The following is a 22,527-nucleotide window of genomic DNA, read 5'->3' as shown; positions in this document are numbered from 1 at the left end:
ATCATATAAATGAAACATATTATCATTAAGGTAATTTAAAATAACATTTTAAAAACCTTTGTTTTGAAATCTCAAAATTTTGAAGTTTAAGTTTCTGGAAATCGTCCTAAAATCAAAAGAGGCTTAAAATCCAAAATAGTTAGGTTGTAGCAATACAATATCATCACATGGTTAATAACCTTACATGACGTGGCCTTCTAAAAAAACCATGCTATTTCTTATGTTGTCTCTAAGTTCAAAAATCCGAGCACAAGTCAAAATAAATTAGGCAATAAAATTGTTTAGTGAGAATATCTAAGGTTTAATCATTTTGAGTAAGAATACATCTATCTAACTTACTCGAATAAACCCTTTGAAAAACAAGAAAAAAATCATAAATCAACTTGTAGCACTTGGTTCCTGGTACTTATTTCTAGTAATTATTAATACTTAATTCATGCATTTTGCCTTGGACTCGACGAGTTGAAGGACCAACTCGCCGAGTAGGAGCGGGATGAGATGCGGGGTCTGAGCCTCGGACTCGGCGAGTTGGTTCCCCGACTCGGTGAGTAGACCCTGTTTGGGCAAAAACCCTAACCCGGGTCTTTGCACCCTATTTAAGCACTTTAACTCGGCCTCCTTTGTCCCTAACACTTCCAGAAGAGCTGTAGAGCGAAACCCTAGCCCCATATTGTTCTTGTGCGTGATTTTTGCTTGGTGAAGGAAGTTGGAGCTTAGAAGAAGAAGGAGGAGGTTGGAGAGTGTAAGGAGGGGAGTAGATCCGAAATCTATACTGTGAGAAGCTTCCATTCAGGTAGAAAAGTTCCTACCTTGATCACTAGTTCATTAGATACCATTTTTGCCCATAATTGGTGGTTTTGAAGCCCTAAAACACAAAACTCCATGTGTTTGTGCTTAATGATCTGAATGGACTTCAGATCTAGACCTTGTGGACGTATTAGAAGCATAAAGTTTCTGTGGCTGAAATGATTGAGGTCCCCATTGAGTGTATGACCTCATAAAGAGCTTGAATTTGCCTTTTTGAGCTTGTAAGGCCATGCATGCACGTAAAGTTTGCAACTTTACGTGATAAGCATGACCTGGGAACATAGATTTATGGTTTTGAAGCGTTGCATGTCTCAGATTTGGTCTATATGGAAAATGGGTCAAGGGACTCAGCGAGTTCTTTGAAGATGGCCTTAGACTTGGCGAGTTGGATGAACAACTCGACGAGTCCTATGAAGATTGCCTGGTACTCGATGAGTTGTTCTTCAAACTTGGCGAGTCATATGAAAAGTTACGGAGTAAGAGGGGTTTAGGTGTTGAAGGTCCAACCCTTCGTATCTGCACGCAGAATTAGCAATCTAACGTGTATCAATAGCCCCAGAAACCCAAATCCTCATAAAGGATGCTCTGGTGAGCATTTGCAAGCGAGTAAGAGATTTGCTTGTATGGACTCGGCGAGTTGTTCATGGACTCGGCGAGTCGGATCGCGAGCCGGTTCTATCATCCCAAGTAGTGAGTTAAGGGTGACTCAGTGAGTGAGAAGAGGGACTTGTAGAGTAGGACCGGGTTAGTGGGAGAAGGACTCGACGAGTCGGTGCCATGACTCGGCAAGTCCAGTCAACTGGAAGTTGACTTTGATCAAGGTGTTGACCTTGGACCAGGGGTGGGCCAGTCATCTAACCTAAGGGTGTTTATGAGTGGCTAATCTATGTTTATGATTTATAGCCGGAGGATTACCGATTCAGCAGTCAGGCGCTTAGCAAGCAGACTTTCAGTAGCTACTTTTCGAGGTGAGCTACCTTCTAGTAGCAGTGGGTCTAAGGCCACAATGTCGGACAGCTAGTAAGAGTTGTATGATTAGATGATTGTCTCCGTGATATTCACCTAGGGTTACCACTACATGTGTTATGTTTATGTGCTAGTATGATATGATGCTATGTGCTAGTGACAGTAGGGGAGATAGTCCCCGGATTACCGGTTGATAGGACCGAAGGGGCAGTCATGCCTAGCCATGCTAGATAGATTATGTGATACGTGTTATGTGGTAGTGGTAGGGGTGAAATAGTCCCCAACTTCCAGTCGAGAGGACCGAAGGGGAGACCAGCTCCCAGGTATGCTAGTCAGCATCTGTAACGACCCAAAATTCAAGACCAAAAAATTTCTTTTAATAAAACATTACTTTAAGCAAAGTCATCATTCCAACACAATCAGAGTATTAATTTTCAAAACACATGTTTGTTATCAGAGTAAACATTCCCAGGCTGTCTAATCTATGGTGTGTGCCATGCCATCACCCCGAGCTCTTCCCTCTGCTACCGGAAGTACCTGAAACCAAAACTGAAAACTGTAAGCACGAAGCTTAGTGAGTTCCCTACCCTACCACATACCATGCATAACCACATACTGCACATACTGGGCCATGCCCGGCTATCTTGGGCCTCGCCCCCTGCCTCGGGCCTCGCCCGCTATAACGGCCCTGCCGCTCCAGGCCCCGCCTGGCTTCGAGCCCCGCTCGGATACGGATCTGTTTCACTTAGGCCTCGCCTGTCACAGGGCCTCACCCGCCAACAAATAATAACACATAAACATATCACAGGGCCTCGCCCGCCGACAAATAATAACACATAAACATATCACAACACATAAGCTAAAGTCATACGACTGATCCTGTCCTAAGGCCTCACCTATCCTGGGCCTCGCCCTTGTCCTGCTACTGATGAGTCATGGAACCCCGTCCACGCTCCTACTGGTAGTGAGATACAGGCCCAACCGACTCTCACTCCTTCCCTAACTTGGGCCTCGCCCTTGTTCTGCTATTAATGAGACGTGGAACCCCATCCACACTCTGCTATTGGTGAGATACGGGACCTCGCCCACACTCACCTCCCTACCAGGCACATACATGTATCACACAGACAACAAGTATAAACTATCATATAAACAAATCCTTGGGGACCCGCCCGCTATTAATGGACCTCGTCCTGAATATCATACTAGCATACTGTGCCTAGGGCTAACCCTCGGGTCTTCAACTCATAACTACATGGGCTGGCATTGTGGCCTTAGACCTACTTACAAAGAGGGAAACTTACCTACACTAGCTGAACTTGCTGATGATCTCACTAGCTGCTCCCCGGCAACTCTCTGAACTCCTACTCCCCTTGCTCCCCTAACTACCAATATCAAAGCAACACTGAATCTAACTGACCCCCGAGAGACAACCAAGTCAACTCTGGTCAAAGTCAAAGTACTGGTCAAGGTCAACCTCCCAGGCCAACCCTACTCGCCGAGTCAACCTACTGACTCGATGAGTTAATATATTCAGAGTCCTTCCTTTCGCGTCTCGACTCGCCGAGTCAGTCCATGACTCGCCGAATCTACCGATTTCTGAGCCCTGACCTGTCCAACTCACCGAGTCTCCACTCGACTCACTGATTCGAGTCTCAACTCGAAGGGTTTGGGGTTACGCGACCTGACTCGCCGAGTCCAAGAACAGACTTGCCGAGTACAAGGCAATCTTCATCTGACTCGATGAACTGTTCATCCCACTCATCGAGTTGCTCCTACTCTTCGTGTTACTCGCCGAGTCCACTCAAAGGACTCGCCGAGTCCATTTAGATCTCCTTACATGCAGAGGACTTTTGAGTCATGCATGGACTCCAAACTGTAGATCTACCCTTCCAAAGCCCATTCCTCACGTAAATTTGCAAACTTTACGTGTAGAGAAGGATTTCTAGGCAAAATACACCATAAACTAGGGTTTAAGGCAAAGAGGCTCCATAATCAACTCAAGGACTGATACTTTATGCTTCTCAAGACCATAATATGCTTAGATCTGAAGTAGCAACTTCATATCCGGCTTCTAACTCAAAAGGGGTAGCTAATCATGGTTAGAAAACCCCCAAAACTCACAACCATACTAGATCTAAAGGAGAGAACGACTTAATACCTTCAATAACTAAGAAAGTTTCCCCAATCTTTAGCTCTAAGGGCACTCCTTGAAGCTTCAATGATTCCCCCTCCTCTCCTTCTTTCAAATCACCCCAAAATGGCTTGGAAACTTGAATGAGCAACAATGGGGCTTAGGGTTTGATGTTCTGGGTGAAAGAGGCAGTAAAGGAACCCTAGGGCAGAGAATGAGACGTTTAAATAGGCTCCAAGTCCCGATTTTAGGGTTTTCCTCGCACAGACCAGACTCGCCGAGTCCCCTTGGCCGACTCGCCTAGTCGGTCACTTACTCCTCGACCTGGATCCCGCTCGTACTCGCCGAGTTCCTCCTTGGATTCGCCGAGTTGCCCCTTAAAATTAGGGTTTTCTTCGTTTCTTGTCCTTCCAGACTTTGGGTGTTACAACTCTCCCCCACTTAAACTAAACTTCATCCTCGAAGTTTGCTATGATCCACCGCTTGCGATCTGCCTCCAATACCCCACCAATTATTCTAACACCAGCTGCCTACCTTCGCTGGCCTTCCGCTCAGTCATTCAGACTAATGTCAATCCTTGTGGATAATAATCTCGTGTCAACCCTGACACTGAACATTCTGGAAACCCAAATTACTCAACCGACAATCCTTCTTGCACTCTCCGAGTACTGCAACTGAACCCATAGGGGTCCACCCCTTCTTCCTGTGTGCGATTTCCTTGCCTTCCCAAGGAAATGCTCCATAACCATCTATTTCCTCTGCCACTGTGAAGACCCTGTCTTCACCAAATCTATTACTCCCGCTACTTCCAGTACGGGTCATTATCGCCAGTATCCACTAGGCATTCCTTCTACTATCATTTGGTGTCGAGCACCCCACGATCAACTAGCTAAATTCCACCATACGCTGCATACTCGCACTGCCACTGACTGGAAATTCTGTTATTCCTCATCTGACTTCCGAATGAACTGAGACCACCCTGGTCCCTACCAAGCTATCAATACCTGGATTACCGGCTCCTACCGATCGCTGACCCAGCACAACTACTAGTCGCTCCCAGCGACTTTGAAGAAACTTCAACCACCTAAAACTGCTCAATCTATCCTGCCATGCAGACACTACAATTTCCTGGGATCCTCGATCCCCTATCTTGACACTAAGGTCCCTACCAGGTCCCACCTGTGTTGCTAAAACTCAAGGGCCTCGGCCATGGGTCTCACCCTCCCTTATCCTTCTAGTCTCACTTGCCTAACTACTCTCGCACGGGCCTCGCCCACGGGTCTCACCCAACCATACTACTGAGCAACCTTGCTCTCAAGTCTCACCTACACTGCTACTCTCATACAGGCCTCGCCCGCGGATCTCACCCAACTATATCCTAGAGCGGCCTCTCCCAAGGTCTCACCTCTCAAGGGCTATACATGCAAACTCCTTACCATTCTCATCCATTGCCCATTCCTGATCCCTATCTGAATGCTAGGAGATAAGGGCCTTGCCCCAACTCCGCCAACAAAGCTACTATGGAATGCTACGACTTACCCGCAGTCTTACATCACCTTCTATCGTTGTCTGCTAGTGAATGCTACGGCTGCCCCGTAGTCTGCAACACTTCCCACCACTGACTGCTAGTGAATGCTACGAATGCCCCTAGTCATACAACACTTTCCACCACTGATCGCTAGTGAATGATACGGATGCCCTGTAGTCTTACAACACTTTCCACCACTAACTGCTAGTGAATGCTATGGCTGCTTTGTAGTCTTACAACACTTTCCACCATTAACTGCTAGTGTATGCTACGGCTGCCCCGTAGTCTTACAACACTTTCCACCACTAACTGCTAGAGTATGCTACGGCTGCCCCGTAGTCTTACAACACTTCCACCACTAACTGATAGTGTATGTTATGGCTGCCCTGTAGTCTTACAACACTTTCCACCACTGATCGTTGCTGACGAAGGCTGAGGCTCTCCCTCCGCTCTTCCATGCTCTACATGCTGTCTCTGCCACTGTCTACTTACACGAAAGCATCCCATGCTATCTGACCTCAAGATCTTCATTTCGACTCACACGAGTCCTACAGGCGATCCTTCAACCTGAATTCTGAACCACATACTCACCACCCCATTACACGCACGAACTGATGGGGAGTTTCTCAAACTCCCAACCCTGAACTACTCACTCCATCCAACGCTGAACTACCTCTTTTCCTTCTCAGAAATCGCGTACTCGTTTTGGATTTGCATGCTCTTACCCTTGTACACTCAAAGGATTCTCCCCCACTTCGAGCCTGCTTACACCTCGCTGCTCAATGAATAGAAATCCCAATCCTTGCCACCATTCCATAATCAATCTGCTGAGGAATCCCAAGCTTACCATAGCTAGGGATCTAACCACTCCATTTCTAAAACTTATACGGCTCCGAACTAGCGAGACATACCGAGTCCCTCCAAAGCATGCTACAGTTACTGCATCCTAAGTAACCTTCTTCGATAGAACCCATCCCTTAACTACTATCCAAATATCCAAGATATGCAGATGGCATATAACTCCATCACAATCAAACCGCTCAAAAATAAAATACTCATACCGATAATGTTGCAGAACCATAACAATATAATCATGCACAAAAAAAAAGAACTGAAAATGGAAGTCACATACCTGCAACGGCCGGTGCTGCTCGCGTCTCCAAGGTAGCCATCTGAAAAGCCCTACCTCCTACCGCAGGCGCCTCTGCACGGCCCTGACGGCCGTCTGTGATCCTCAAAGTTGCAGGGGCAGGTGTCATCACCCGTCCTGTTGAAAACAAACTGGGGCATTGGGCCTTCTTGTAGCCCCACTGATTGCAGTGAAAACATATCAAGTTGGATCCCTAAGTGGTGGTAACAGTACAATCCATGCTAAAATGACCAGTCTAACCGCACTTGAAACAGCCAGACTCACCACTGCTACCACTCCTGCACGTGCCCCCGTACGCCCGGCCACACTTCCCGTACTGGATGCGGTCCTGATAATCCCTTGATCTCGAATTCGATCCCTTGGGCCTTTTGCCTGAGCCTGTGTCTACCTGAACCTCATCCGGCTTCCTCTTCCGGATCTGCTCTAAATCAATTTCCCTCTCCCTGGCCTGAGAAATCATATCTTCCAGCGTCTTACAGCCGGACCTGCTCACGAACTCCCTGATGTCAGCCCTCAACATCTGGTGATATCGGGCCTTCTTCATCTCCTCATCTGCGACATACTACGGTACAAGAAGAGCCCTCTCCCTGAACTTAGCGGTGATCTCCGCCACAGTCTCAGTGGTCTGCATCAAATCCTGAAACTCCCGTGCCAACTGTTGCACCTCAATAATTAGCGAAAACTCCGCTCTGAACCTGGCTGAAAAATCACCCCAAGTCATCGCGTCCAACGTGGCATCATCACCTAAAGCATGACCAAGCTGTTCCCACCAATCCCTCGCTATGTCCTTCAGAAGACAGGAAGCGAGTCTGACCTTGTCCTCCTCAGGACACCGGCTCGTACGGAATGCGTTGGCAACATCAGCCAACCATCTGCTGCTAGCGCTAGGGTCCTTATCCCCATGATAATCTGGTGCCCCGCAAGCCCTGAACTCCCGAAATGTCAAGGTTTGCGCTCTCATAAATGCCATCATATCAGTATGGAAGGCTCCCAACCTCTCATCTAAAATCTCCAATATACCCTCCTTGACCGTGCCAAAGATCACTGGAGTCTGATCTAGAATACTGCGCGTAACCTCAGCTGATATCAACTCCCTCATCGACTCCTCGAGCTGCTCGGCCCCTGAACCCGAGCCTGATCCCTCTTCGGCGCCTAATCCGCCCACTGGTCTCTCTCGTAACGTCACCATGCTGAAACATATAACATAACCACTATCAGAATACTCCTCACTGCTGCGAGACCAAACATACGCACCACCAGGTCCCCAGTCTTGTCTCGGCCTTTCCCGAATCGAGTACGGATCCTCTGCTTTCAGTAGTACGGGCCCATACTACCTTCCACATCTATCCGTACTTTCCTCAAGAACTGCTTCGACTCCACCAGGTCCCTTTTCTACTACTACTACTCCCAATACTATCTCATCCTAGGCTTGCCCTAGGAAAACCTCTGACTCAAACCAAAACCAGTCCTCAGCTGCTGAAGGTCTCCTTGTGATGCCAATTAGCCATCTCCTAGATACTATCACATGTGACGAGGCTCATATAATCCTTCAAGCAAAAGACTCGTCCTTACAACGGTTGGACTCAAACAAGCCCTGCGCAATAGGACCAAATCCAACACTCTAAGATTATCCAACCCTGATCACATGTGACGTGTCATATCCACCTAATGGCTAACTCCCATCACTCAGAATCCCACAATGCACAAAGCAAGAAGCATTCGGACAAAGGGAAAATCTAACCATAACATACTCAAGCAATCATAATATCATACCAAGAATCTGAACTAGCATGCAACAAAAACTCATAAACTCAGGCATAACCTAAACAGGCTACCCTACTACTATCTAGTCAGCATTATTATGCAACTTAAAGCACATATAACAGGCACATAAGGCATCCTCCCTAGATCCTTAGTCCTAATCTAGCATGTTGTTCTATTAACTGATAATCAAAACATAGACTTGTATGGGTATTTTGGGGTACTTACTTGAGCTCGGTTGATTGCATGCACCACACCTCTTTTCTCTTTTCAAAGTTCTTTTCTTTCTGAATTTTTTTTTGCTTTTCTAAAACTATTTTCTTTCTCAAAACTGTCTTTTCATTTTGAAAACTTATATACCAATTCCTCAGTTTGAGTTCAGACACACCCGAGAGCATGTCCGAATCCCTCAAACCAAGGCTTTAATACCAACTTGTAACGACCCTAAATTCAAGACCAAAAAATCTCTTTTAATAAAACGTTACTTTAAGAAAATTCATCATTCCAACACAATCAGAGTATTAATTTTCAAAACACATGTTCGTTATCAGAGTAAACATTCCCATGCTGTCTAATCTATGGTGTGTGCCATGCGATCACCCCGAGCGCTTCCCTCCGCTACCGAAAGTACCTGAAACCAAAACTGAAAACCGTAAGCACGAAGCTTAGTGAGTTCCCCACCCTACCACATACCATGCATAACCACATATTGCACATACTGGGCCTCACCCGCTATAACGGCCCCGCCGCTCCAGGCCCCGCCTAACTTCGAGCCCCGCTCGGATACAGATCTGTTTCACTTAGGCCTCTCCTGTCACAGGGCCTCGCCCGCCAACAAATAATAACACATAAACATATCATAGGGCCTCGCCCGCCGACAAATAATAACACATAAACATATCACAACACATAAGCTAAACTCATACAACTGATCCTGTCCTAAGGCCTCGCCTATCCTGGGCCTCGCCCTTGTCCTGCTACTGATGAGTCATGGAACCCCGTCCACGCTCCTACTGGTAGTGAGATACAGGCCCAACCCACTCTCACTCCTTCCCTAACTTGGGCCTCGCCCTTGTTCTGCTATTAATGAGACGTGGAACCCCATCCACACTCTGCTATTGGTGAGATACGGGACCTCGCCCACACTCACCTCCCTACCAGGCACATACATGTATCACACAGACAACAAGTATAAACTATCATATAAACAAATCATTGGGCACCCGCCCGCTATTAATGGACCTCGTCCTGAATATCATACTAGCATACTGTGCCTAGGGATAACCCCCGGGCCTTCTATCATAACTACATGGCCCGGCATTGTGGCCTTAGACCCATTCACACAAAGGGAAACTCACCTGCACTGGCTGAACTTGCTGATGATCTCACTAGCTGTTGCCCGGCAACTCTGTGAACTCCTACTCCCCTTGCTCCCCGAACTACCAATATCAAAGCAACACTGAGTCTAACTGACCCCCGAGAGACAACCAAGTCAACTCTGGTCAAAGTCAAAGTACTGGTCAAGGTCAACCTCCCAGGTCAACCCTACTCACTGAGTCAACCTACTGACTCGACGAGTTAATATATTATCAAAGTCCTTCCTTTCGCGTCTCGACTCGCCGAGTCAGTCAATGACTCGCCGAATCTACCGATTTCTGAGCCCTGACCTGTCGAACTCACTGAGTCTCCACTTGACTCACTGATTCGAGTCTCAACTCGAAGGGTTTGGGGTTACGCGACCTGACTCGCCGAGTCCAAGAACAGACTCGCCGAGTATAAGGCAATCTTCATCTGACTCGATGAACTGTTCATCCCACTCGTCGAGTTGCTCCTACTCTTCGTGCTACTCGTCGAGTCCACTCAAAGGACTTGCCGAGTCCATTCAGATCTCCTTACATGCATAGGACTTTTGAGTCATGCATGGACTCCAAACTGTAGATCTACCCTTCCCAAGCCTATTTCTCACGTAAATTTGCAAACTTTACGTGTAGAGAAGGAGATCTAGGCAAAATACACCATAAACTAGGGTTTAAGGCAAAGAGGCTCCATAATCAACTCAAGGGCTGATACTTTATGCTTCTCAAGACCATAATATGCTTAGATCCGAAGTAGCAAATTCAGATCTGGCTTCTAACTCAAAAGGGGTAGCTAATCATGGTTAGAAAACCCCAAAAACTCACAACCATACTAGATCTAACGGAGAGAACGACTTAATACCTTCCATAACTCAGAAAGTTTTCCCAATCTTTAGCTCTAAGGCCACTCCTTGAAGCTTCAATGATTCCCCTTCCTCTTCTTCCTTCAAATCACCCAAAAATGGCTTGGAAGCTTGAATGAGCAACAATGGGGCAAAGGGTTCGATGTTCTGGGTGAAAGAGGCAGTACAGTAACCCTAGGGGAGAGAATGAGACGTTTAAATAGGCTCCAAGTCCCGATTTTAGAGTTTTCCTCACACAGACTAGACTCGCCGAGTCCCCTTGGCCGACTCGCCGAGTCGGTCACTTACTCCTCGACCCAGATCCCGCTCGAACTCGCCGAGTTCCTCCTTGGACTCGCCGAGTCGCCCCTTAAAATTAGGGTTTTCTTCCTTTCTTAGCCTTCCAGACTCTGGGTGTTACAGCATCCGGTCGAGAGGACTGAAGGGGAGACAAGCACCCAGATATGCTAGTCAGTATCCGGTCGAGAGGACCGAAGGGGTAGGTCGGGCACCTAGAAATGCCTGACAATATATGCACGTTGTGTGGTTATTTGGTATGTGGTATGGTGGGGGAACTCACTAAGCTTCGTGCTTACAGTTTTCAGTTTTGGTTTCAGGTAGCTCTTCAGCGAAGGGGAAGGAGTTGGCACGGTAGTGGCACATCATACACACATACATTGGATTTCCGCATTATTAGATGTTCTGGGATTGTACTCTGACATTATTATTACTTTCATGTTTTGGATTTTTCAGACACGAAATATGTTCTATGAAATGATATGATCGGATGATGCTTTACTTCAAATATTTTACAAACCGCTTATTTTAAATGAAATTTTTGGGCGTGAAAATTGGGTCATTACACAACTTAGGGTTTTAATGATCAAAACAACTAAAGGGGGGGGGGGATATATTACCCATGTCTCCAAATGAAATCAATGGTAAAATATTGGTTAGTAAATCTTACCAATTTATCTCAAATGTCTAAAAAACATAGTTAAGGATTCAATTTGCGATAAAAACATAATACATGAATCTATTCAAACCATTATCCATCTCATAAAGTCCAACTTACCAAAGTAGATGCTTAATCATCGAGCTTATGAGATAATTTTCTCCCTTTTACTCATTTATAGACTATGAAGTAGTGAAGAATTTCACAAAACGTAGCCAGACCTACACGTGAAATGTGAGGATTATCTAGAAACTACTCACATAACAAATTAATGAAACCTAATTTGTAAAAACCCTTTCGAGTATTATGAGTTACACGCACAACCTCCCATACTACATCTGTGGACATAAGGATGCTCCAAAAATCTTTTCCAGTAATAAATTTTATTAAAACAACGTATATGCATCTCAAAAGTATTTCATGAATAGATACATGTAGCTTTGGTACACAAATAGCACACCAAATCATAGGACATGAAAACAATCAAAACCATTGTATATGAAATCAAAACAAAAGTCAATCATTAAATTAAGTGCTTACAAGGTACCTGTGCACCCATAAACTCATCTAAAGATATTAGCTAAACATCATTCCTTCTATTAAGCTTTGAAGGTCTGTAATCGCCAATTATTGAATTCAACATAGGTTACTAAACGACCAAAATAAACCTATATTGTTACATACTTTACTATGTAAAAAAATCCATTTTCTAACTTATATTAATCATATAAGAACTAATCAAGGTTACAAATGGCAAATCTGACCTCAAACTAAAAGGTTAAGAGGAAAAACTAATATATGAGATTTTCCAACGGGTTACATGGCTCATGTGAATTTTTCCATGGAAGGCACACACCTTGTGTGCACCCTGCACACAGCTCAAATGCATAACTTTCTCATTTAATTTTTGTGCACATTAACCTAGCTTCTTTAGGTCATTTATTCACCAACTTATACCATATTTTAGGGACAATTAACATGTATTACCAAAGTACTCATAATTCTTCTACATATTAGCAATTCTATTACAAAAAGTGATGCAAAATACCACAACAAAATTACCTCAAAGTTGTAGGCCCTTAAGTAAGTTTAAAATATAAACATCCATTAGATTAAAGGGACTAGTACTATAACCAAGTATAAATATCTTCTTTGTATACAACTATAGATAGTAAAGCATAATATATGGTATTATCTTGACAAACATTATGGTCACCAATGGGACTAGCTATTTCTTTTCCTACAATTAGTATTATAATAAAAGTATGACATTAATGTAGACCTAGCAGACAATCATCGCTAAGATACCAACATCATTGACTTTTCAACCTTAAAACACCTTTGGCATGTGAACCTCAAAAAAATGAGAATTTTACCTTTGAAGTATAAAATCTTAATGTTTTGGAGCCACTCAAAAGAACAAAAGAATAACATAAAGTCCACAACAACTTAGATGGCATTGATGTAGACCAAAGAACCAAAAAGAAACAAATCCGGCCTTCAAGAAAAACCAACCTAATATCACCCTTGCCCTTTGAATCTTGAATTCTTAATATTGTAGATACCTAAGGTTATTAGAATAGCTCATGCTCTACAATAACTCTTATTATGGCAATCTCCCTCCAAAGATAATTTGATAAGAATATTCATCTCGGAGTGTGAGAAATCTCCATTTAGATACAAAGTTCATCAAAACTTGGCCTTGGGTGTTTGTGTTAGTGGTGGTTTGTGTCGTCAAAAAACATTTAGTGGTAGGGGAAAGGGGCAGTTATATGGAGAAGAAAGAGATCGTGGGGTTGGGGCTCGAAGCTGGGTCATGGTAATGGGAAGTGTTAGATGCCATTTTATGCATCTTATAGGGTAGTTTTTATTACATTTAGGATCATATTTTGTAAATTTACATGTCATCTATTTAAATAATGTTTAGCTCATGTATTTCGTTAGAATTCCCGTACTGCTCATGTTTTTATGTCAATTTCAGATAGTTCGAGTGGAGTAGTGCTTTGGGAGCAGTTAGATGCGCATTTGGAGCTTAAAATGGAGCTTGAAACTTCTGAAGGATTTTGAGGAATATTTGGAAGATGTTTTGGTCAAGAAACATTCGATCGAATTGATCACACAAAGATAGAATTTGCAATCTGAAGCTAAAAGATGTTGTTGGCAGCATTGACTCCATATGAGTATTTTAATCATATCTCATGAACTGTAACTCCGATTGATGATATTTAAAATGTACTGAAAATTAGATGAAATTTTGGTCATCCTAGGAAAAACATGTGATCGCAAATCTTGTCCATGTGATCACAAAGAGCTTTTATGCAATTAAAACTTTGCTTGCAACTTGTCTTTGAGGTTTTTTCATGCCAAATATTCATCTAGGAGTAAAAACTCAAAACATGTGATCACAACTTTGCCAAAAAATGTCGAAATACCGTTCCTGCTTCATTAAAAATGCTTGAGATACGTTATCTTCAAAACCTGCAACCGCAGCCTCAAAATATGCGATCTCATGTTATCAGTCTCTTTTTCTGAAAGCTTCCACCTTGAGTATAAATACAACCCTCATAATCAGTTGTAAGGGTTGGACGATTCAAGACAAAGAAAACCACTTCAAAAGGCAATTTTTGAATTCTTTCAATGACTTTTGAAGATCTGAAGACTGCGAATCATCTCATTCGTTTTGTTTAGAAGATTTATCAATAAATGTTTCTTTTATCTAGTTTGATTTCGTTTTTGGCCATGTATGGCTAAACTTTAGTTTTTAATTCTACATCGACTAGTACTTCTCATGTGATTAGTTTTCAGATCTGATTTTCGTTTTGTGTTTCTATCTAGATTTTTCAGTTTTGAGCTTAACGAATGTTTGATTTTAATTCTTGATAGTCTATCATCTAGCTAGGGTTTTATCATTCCAGTTAATTAGTTAATAGAATTCGTAATTATTCTTGTCAACTAGTAAAAGTAACAAGTATCAAATTGGTCCCATTTTGGGATTTAACACTGGTATAAACTGTAAAAATCATATATTTACGCTTCTGAGCTTGTGAGAAGTATTGGATATTGCTGGGAATTTTACTCAGACCATAAAACTGCTTTTCTGATTTAATTAAGAGCTTGTTTAATTGAACAATAAAAAGTTAGGGTTAACTCAAAGAGCTTGTTTTGATTAACTAATTTAGGTAAAAGAGATTATACTAGAGTTTATTAGTTTCTCTCAGTACCGGCTTAGATAGAACACATTCTAAATAACCAGATCTGAACTAGTTGCATGATTAGGAAAGTCGCAATAGAACTGAAACCACTTTTATCATTGATTTTCGTTTATTTTAATATCACTGTGTTTTTTATTTTTAGTTTAATTTAAATCCCCCTCTTTAATAATTTCTATTTTGACTAGGATGTGTCTGATGCAAAAAGACATTCATTTTTCAGCTATGTCCGTGAGGATTTGACCTTGCTTCCCTGTGTAATATTTTTAGTGCAACCAGCAGTGATATTTGATTTACTTAATACGCGCACGACAACGTGGTAATAGGAAGCCTGGAGAGGGTGTAGGGGAAAGGTAGCTTCTTTGGAAGACAGAGGTGCTCATCGATGTAAAGTTCGTGGAAAACAGCAATGGTCATTGTTGCAACGCCTAAGAAGATGAAGGTTGTCATAAAGGCAGATTGGATGGTGGGAGGGTGCATATGTGAAACTAAGAGAATAATAAGGAATTATGGTCTTTATTTAGTTTTCTTATAATTTAAATATTTGGTCCATATAATTAAATAATTGATCAAATAACTAAAGAGACAAAACCAAGGGTATTCTTGTTATTTTATTGGACCTAACAGCAAAATATTCATGCCATCTCACAAAAGGAGTTTGTGTGTTGGATTTCGAAACCATAGGGACCATCAGTGTAATACCAATGAATGGTATCGTAAAGACACTACCTTTTGGAAACCCTAAATCTAGAACTACGTCAAGAAGCTGCTCAGTTGAAAAAGCTTTCTCACTTCCATCATCACCAGAACTTCGTCCTCGCTAGACATGCACCGTTACAATATCAACGTCGTAACCCCATATTCATCGTACCAGGCCTACATTGTCACTCGACCTATGATATCACGGGACCTATGTTGTCACTGGACCTACATTATCACCGTACATACTTCGTTACCATACCTATGATGTCCTCGGACCTACATCGCTAAAGGCTTTCACTGGAACGGTTACCCTGGACCACTGGTGATGTGGTGTCCAAACTTTAGCGTTGTCGAAGCCTTGGTTAGACGAATAGGTTTATGCTACCTATTTTAAGATCTGGTGATGGCGGCATCGAAATGGACAGCACGAGGTGGTCAATTAGGGTTTTGCTTTCTATTTCTTCTTTAACAGATTCGATGCTAGGTAGAGGTTTAGGTTTAGTGTTTTCAGAGATTAGAGTCGGGCGAAGGTTTAGGTTTTAAGTGGTGGTGGTAGTGGTAGCCTTCTTCTCGATCCAATGTCTAGACGACACTAGGGTGGTGGTGACGGCGTTGACCAGTTGTAGCGGCGACTGAAAAGCTAATCGTTGAAAAACGAAGAACGAATCTGGCAGTGGTGATGGTGCCCAGCAAGAATGGCGGTTGTGTCGGTGGTTTCCGATTGTGTCGGTGATTTTCAGTGAGACAGTGTAAAAGATAGATGAAGTTTGTATGTGTTAAAGGACAAATCAATCTTTTGAAGTGCATTTAAATTCTTTAGGGACAAAAACTGCATGAAATTTGACTTAAAGTGCATTTTTTAAGATACAAACAAATTTACAATTTACTAATTTTAAATAAATTTGAATTTTAACAATTAAAAATTATCATCACTTCTCAAAAGAATTATGGTAAGGATACTTCTATTAAGAGTTTTTTTTTTTTGCAAACAGATGGCAATTTTCAAAAAATCTTGTAGAAATTGAGTTCTTTTAATTGTGTTTGTAGAAATGGGGTTCCTGGCCCACAAACTCAATACGTAAATGAAAGGAGCCTTCACAAACTTACAACATTAGTCCCTTGTCTTTTAAAATATGTTAAAATTTTATCTATCTATATTTTTTTTCTACATTTACCTAATATATATAATATTAGCTCGCTTAAATATGTTATTAAATTTTATAGATAACATTTAATTGTTTATACGAAACATACGATCTCAATTATATTCCAAAATTTTGTAATATTAAATATTATTTTATTTATACAAATACAATTAACATATAGATATTTTTAGAATCATATAAATAACAAATAAATAAATATGAATATTTATATATAAATTGTACAATCAAATAGTTGAACCTGTAAAAGCTAACACTCTATCTAAAACAAAAATATCAGTGTTTATTGAAAACTCTTCAAATAAAACTACTTGAATTGTCATATCTACATTTTTTTAGTTGAATTCATTTTACTTTTTGATATTATAAATTTGATCTTACGAGCTAAGGTTCTTCATCATTCTTTTAAAATTGTTTCCACTCAATTACACATTTCTCATTTCTTTCATGCTTCCATATTATTCATATAATTAGTTCTTTCATATATTTAATATAAGGTATGCATAGTTTCTAAATATTTTCCATCCATTTTGTGTGAATCTCTCTCTCTCTCTCTCACTCTCTCTTTCTTTCTTTCTTTCTTTCTCTCTCTCTCTCTCTCTCTCTCTCTATATATATATATATATATATATATATATATATATATATATATATATATATATATGATACTAATTTGGATATGTTATCATACGATTTGTCTTGCAGTTACATTTATGGCTCTAAATCGTCTATTTATGATTAGTTTCTATTGGGGTGGTAATGTTGAATATGATAATGGAATCATCAAGGGAGACGAATCAACTGTGTCTGCTTCAGACATTATTAGGCAAAAAATACGGTACGAACAATTTCAAGATTTGGTTTTTGCACTTGTTGGAGTTGAAAAATCTTCATATAAGTTGAATATGTCATTATGTTACCACTATGCTGGGAGATCTAATATTGCACCACTTATGAATGATTCAACCTTAGACATGTTGTATTATTTGGCAGAGACTGATGAAAATTATTGGGGTCAAGTTTGAGTTGAATTTAATAAAATAGTGCCACCTGCAAATACTAGTTTAGTAGATCTCCTTCGTAATTTTGAAGTACCATTTCCTTTGCCGAGCGATGATAGATTTGAGCCAAATAATGAGTTTGGATTTGATGATCCTAACTTAAAATCCAACAGTGAGTTGTTAAGCCATATTAAGGAAGACTTTGATGATGTGAGTGATAATCCATTTGTAGACTTTATGAATGATGTTGGAAATATAGGAGATGATGTCATAGAAAATTTAGAGGAAAACATTCATATAGATGTTTGGAAGGAAACAAAAAACAAAATCAGGTTGGAAATGCAATTTGAAAGTAAGCAGCATGTAAAAAATGTAGTAATACTTTGGTCTATCAGTCAAATAGAGAGTTTAAAGTGTATGAAAGTAAACATAACAAGATGTGGGTGAAGGAGAAAGCTCTAATTCTATGCACCATACAAAATATTGTGAATGGTATATCCATGCAATTAAGAAGAAAAATAATCATATGTGGCAGATTACACGTTGGATGGATGCACATAATTGTTTTGGATCTTGTATTGAAAATAATAATAGAAATTTAAACTCTAGAGTTATTGCCTCATATATTCTCCATTCCATTCAAAAAGATGTTACTTATCCGGTGAAACATGTACAAGAAGATATAAAAGATCATTTTCATGTTGACGTTACTTATTGGAAGGCATGGCATGGAAGAAGAAAAGCAATATAGACTATTTATGGAACTTGAGAGAGTAACTTTATCGAGTTGCCCAAGTATGTTGCAGCTTTGCAGGCTTAAAACCCTGATACACTTGTCAAGTGGTTTCATAACCAAAATAGCTCATCACAATTGGCAAAATTCAAATATATTTTTTGGGCTTTTGGACCAGCTATTAAAGCATTTCATTTGTGTCGTCCTGTAATTTCTATCGATGGTGCTCATTTGAAGGGTTCTTACAAAGGAAAATTGCTTGTTGCTGTTTCAAAAGATGCTAATAATAATATATTACCAATTGCCTATGCGTTTTTTGATGAGGAGACAGTTCATAGTTGATGTTGGTTTTTGGATCATTTTAGAAATTGTGTTGCTCCAACTAGACAGTTATGTGTTCTTTCTGATAGGCACAAAGGAATCATTCATGCAATGGAAAATCTAGAGGAGTGGAAAGAGCCATTAGCATATCATCGTTTTTGTCTGAGGCATATCAAAAGTAATCTCATGAAAAGGTACAAGAATGTGAGCCTTAAAAAAAATTGTTGGTCTATGGATAGCACCACATAAAAAAGGAAGTTCGCTAAGTATATAAGGGAAATAAAAGCAATCAACATGGAAGCTTGGCAGTATTTGAGGGAAATTAAAATAAGTCAATGGTGTCTTTTATACAATGAAAATCATCGATGGAGTTTCTTAACGACCAATATCTTTGAGAGTATGATAAATGCATTACGAGGAGTGAGACAATTACCAATTAGGGCGTGTATTGACCTTACATTCAATAGAACTGTGCAACTTTTCAGAAAGCAAAGTGCTATTGCAATGAACTGTATTACACTTCTACTAAAATGTTTGTGGCGTCTATTTCTTAAACGTGACACTCGTGCACAAAGTCATGATTTATCTGAGTTTCACTACAATGAAGGTGTTTACAGAATTCTCACAAGGTCACAAATAAATGGAACTGGAGGAAATACACAAACTGTTAATTATTTTGAACATATGTGTACTTGTGGTAAGTGGCAAATAGAGAGATTTCCATGTTCACATGCACTTGCAGTTTGTCGGAATAGAGGGGGCAACCCTCTTTCTATTGTGAACAATGTCTACACTACTATGACGTACAAACAACAATATAATTTTGGGTTTGTACCACTTCCTCATGATGAGTATTGGTTTGATTCAAACTGGACGATTGAAGCAGATTACTCAAAACTTTCCGTTCATCGAGGACGAAGGCGTGCAAACCGAATTCGTAATGAGATGGACATTCGTCATCCTGATGAACCTCGTAGATGTACACTATGCCACCAACTAGGTCATAATAGAAGAAATTGTTCAAATTCTCAACCAAGATTCAATGAGTAGATGATCTTGTATTTTCTTGTGTGATTTTGTACTATGATTTCTTAATTTAATTAATGTAATATTAATTATGTGTTTTCTTATTTTTTATTATTATAATATTAAATATTAGTATTAATGGATATATATATATATATATATATGGCATTGAAAACTAATAAGTGTCAGTTATAAATTAAATAATATATTTATTCTAAATATTATTAAAATTAAGTAAATGTACAAAGTACAAATAAAAAATATAGTAGGATTTAGTAGTAACATATTTCATAAAATAAGGGTCAATATTGAATATTTTTATGAACTATTTTGGAAATTTAAAGTTTTACGTAAATTTAATAAGATGTAGTAGTAACATATTTTTACAAAAGATTATAATTATAACATGTTTTTATAAGACAATGGACAAATACCGTAAGTTATAAGGGATTATAAGTGTTGATATTATATAAATTAGGTGAATATAGAAGAAAGATATAAAAGGATAAAATTTGAACAAAGGATCAATGTTGTAAGTTTGTGAGGCTCCTTTCCTTTCATTTACATATTGAGTTTGTGGGTGGGGAACCCCATTTCTACATACATAACTAAACGAGCTCCATTTTATCAAAATTGCCACCATTTTGAAAAAAAAAAAAAACTCTTATTCTATTGATCGATCCTTACACATCCATAATGATAAGTTTAATAAGAAAGTTAAATGATATATTAGGTGTTATCAATAGATAAAACTTTAACAGTAATGTTGGCGTTATAGAATTCGATAACCATTAAACTCTTAAATTGAAAATAGAAAGTTTTTAATTTTTAAATATATATACTATAAGTTATCTTTTATAATATTTTATTACTTTTGTAGAGTTAACTATATGAAAAAAAAATAATACTAAAATTATAAGAATTGTACAAAAATGACATGCATTGTGGAAGTTCTTATAAGAATTGTACAACCCGGTGTTGCTAATAATTCGTTGATACATATATTGTCTTCAACTTGTTTTATAAATTATAAAAATCAGCCGTACATATTCTCTTTCAACTTGTTTTATAAATTATAAAAATCAGCAGTACATATTGTCTTTCAACTTGTTTTATAAATTATAAAACCAGCAGTACCAGACAACGTGAACCTGCACCCATCTAATTTTACACAAAACAATATGCCATGATTTATGGCAGAAGTTGTGCATCATGTTGGATATAAAATTCCACAACCCAGACTCTCAAACTCGTAACTATTCCATGCTTCCTCACCTTCATCTTCTTAAATTAGCATGTTCAGCTGCCGATATTAAATAACTAATTAGCCGAATAGCTATGGCTAACCACCGTGAAACCACCATCGACCCCCAAGTTCTGCCCACTCACATATGCCGATTCATCCGAAGCTAGAAACAAAGCTGCCTCAGCAACATGCCTCGCTTTCAGCACTATTCCCTTTAAATTCCCCGTCGCACAGCAATTTTCCTCCACCTGGCTTGCCTCCAGATTATAGGCTGTGCAGCTAAGAGGAGTGGCCACACCGAAGGGTGAAACACAGTTCACTCTAATCCCATGAGCTCCGAGCTCATTGCATGCCGTTTTCATCAATCCCACCATGGCGTGTTTGGAAATGGTGTAAGCATGGGGGCCGGCTCCTCCGATGGAAGCTGCAACACTGGCGGTGCAAATGATGGAACCCCGTATCTTTCCGGCAAGCATAGCACGAGCAGCGTGTTTGATGGTTGCAGCCACCCCACGAACGTTAATGGCCATGGTGTTATCAAATGCATCGAGGTCCATGTCTAGGAGGCTCGTCATTGGTCCCATGATCCCTGCATTGCTGAAAAGTACGTCGAGGCTTCCGTATTTGGCGACGGTGAAGCTCACGGTTTCCTCCACCTGTTTTTCATCACTGACGTCACAGTGACGGTAGCAGATCTTGGAATCCATGCATGACGCAACCACTTGTTGGCCCAAGTCGTCTTGAACATCGGCAATGACGACGTGAGCTCCGTTCTCCAGGAATAACCTCGCAGCCTGTTCTCCGATGCCGCTAGCACCGCCGGTGATCAGGGCTACTTTACCCTCCAATCTTCAAATACATACACTGTATAATAATCATTATTCTAAAAGATAGGGAGATGAATCGAATAAGTTCACTATATTAGTTTTACCTGGTCTTGTTGATCATAGTTTTCCGGTGGGATGAATGAGAATGCTGTTAAAAGAAGGATCTGGATGGATCTCACTACTTCCAATATTGATATACTATGCGTCGTGTGGTATTAACTAAAGGCTAATTAAGACGTGAATATATTTATAGTACCTAGGAAGATGAAGTGCACATGGACCTTTAAATGATTTCTCATTTCTGTACATATAATATATAGAGCATGTAACATGAACAAGAATGATACGATGTGTATTGTAAATGGTAGATGGTAGATTCCACATTAATCGAATATAATTAAATTATTTTTAAAATTAATTTAATATTTGTTAAACCTAAAAAAAATACAACAAAATAAAAATGTTGATTTATACATCTAACTGATGGGGATCGTTTGGTGTGTTGATTAGATCATCTCTAATGCATTGAACTCATATGAGTTGAATGGATTGACACATATACATTTAATTCATTATACAATTTTACTCATTAAACTCTATACAATTTAATGAATTGTCACATCATTTATCATTTTTTTTTATTTATTGTTATTTTTAAAAAAATTAGTTAGCATGAAATTAAAAATTAAAAACTATAATTAAAATTAACATTAATTAAAAATTTAAACTTCCCATTCCAGTGAATCCTAGTCATTTTCCTACAATAAGAATTTTGAATTTAATGAGATTAAACTTCCTATT

The 22,527-nt window shown here is 40.0% G+C and overlaps 2 protein-coding genes across 3 annotated transcripts; one reads left to right on the top strand and one right to left on the bottom strand.

Moving 5' to 3' along the window:
• Positions 1–18,921: 18,921 nt before the first annotated feature.
• On the top strand, positions 18,922–19,677 carry LOC145002888 (uncharacterized). Its single transcript, XM_078962072.1, has one exon. The coding sequence runs from the start codon at positions 18,922–18,924 to the stop codon at positions 19,675–19,677; it is 756 nt and encodes a 251-aa protein (XP_078818198.1).
• Positions 19,678–20,604: 927 nt separating this feature from the next.
• LOC144999666 (short-chain dehydrogenase reductase 3b-like) lies at positions 20,605–22,010 on the bottom strand. 2 transcript variants are annotated; one of them, XM_078958793.1, is made up of 2 exons: positions 21,831–22,010; positions 20,605–21,763 (listed from the first exon to the last, which is right to left on the bottom strand). In XM_078958793.1, exon 2 carries the CDS (start codon positions 21,604–21,606, stop codon positions 20,974–20,976), a length of 633 nt encoding a protein of 210 aa, XP_078814919.1. In that variant the 5' UTR covers positions 21,607–21,763; positions 21,831–22,010; the 3' UTR covers positions 20,605–20,973. The 2 variants fall into 2 exon arrangements, with proteins under 2 accessions (XP_078814919.1, XP_078814918.1); XM_078958792.1 differs by having other exon boundaries at positions 20,605–21,748.
• Between the last annotated feature and the right edge of the window lie 517 nt (positions 22,011–22,527).

The sequence above is a fragment of the Lactuca saligna genome, chromosome 6, assembly GCF_052625555.1.
Source record: "Lactuca saligna cultivar CGN05327 chromosome 6, ASM5262555v1, whole genome shotgun sequence".
In the NCBI taxonomy this organism is placed as follows: Eukaryota; Viridiplantae; Streptophyta; class Magnoliopsida; order Asterales; family Asteraceae; genus Lactuca; species Lactuca saligna.
The sequence above is the reverse complement of the archived record's forward strand: the minus strand, read 5'-3'. Positions and strand labels throughout refer to the sequence as shown.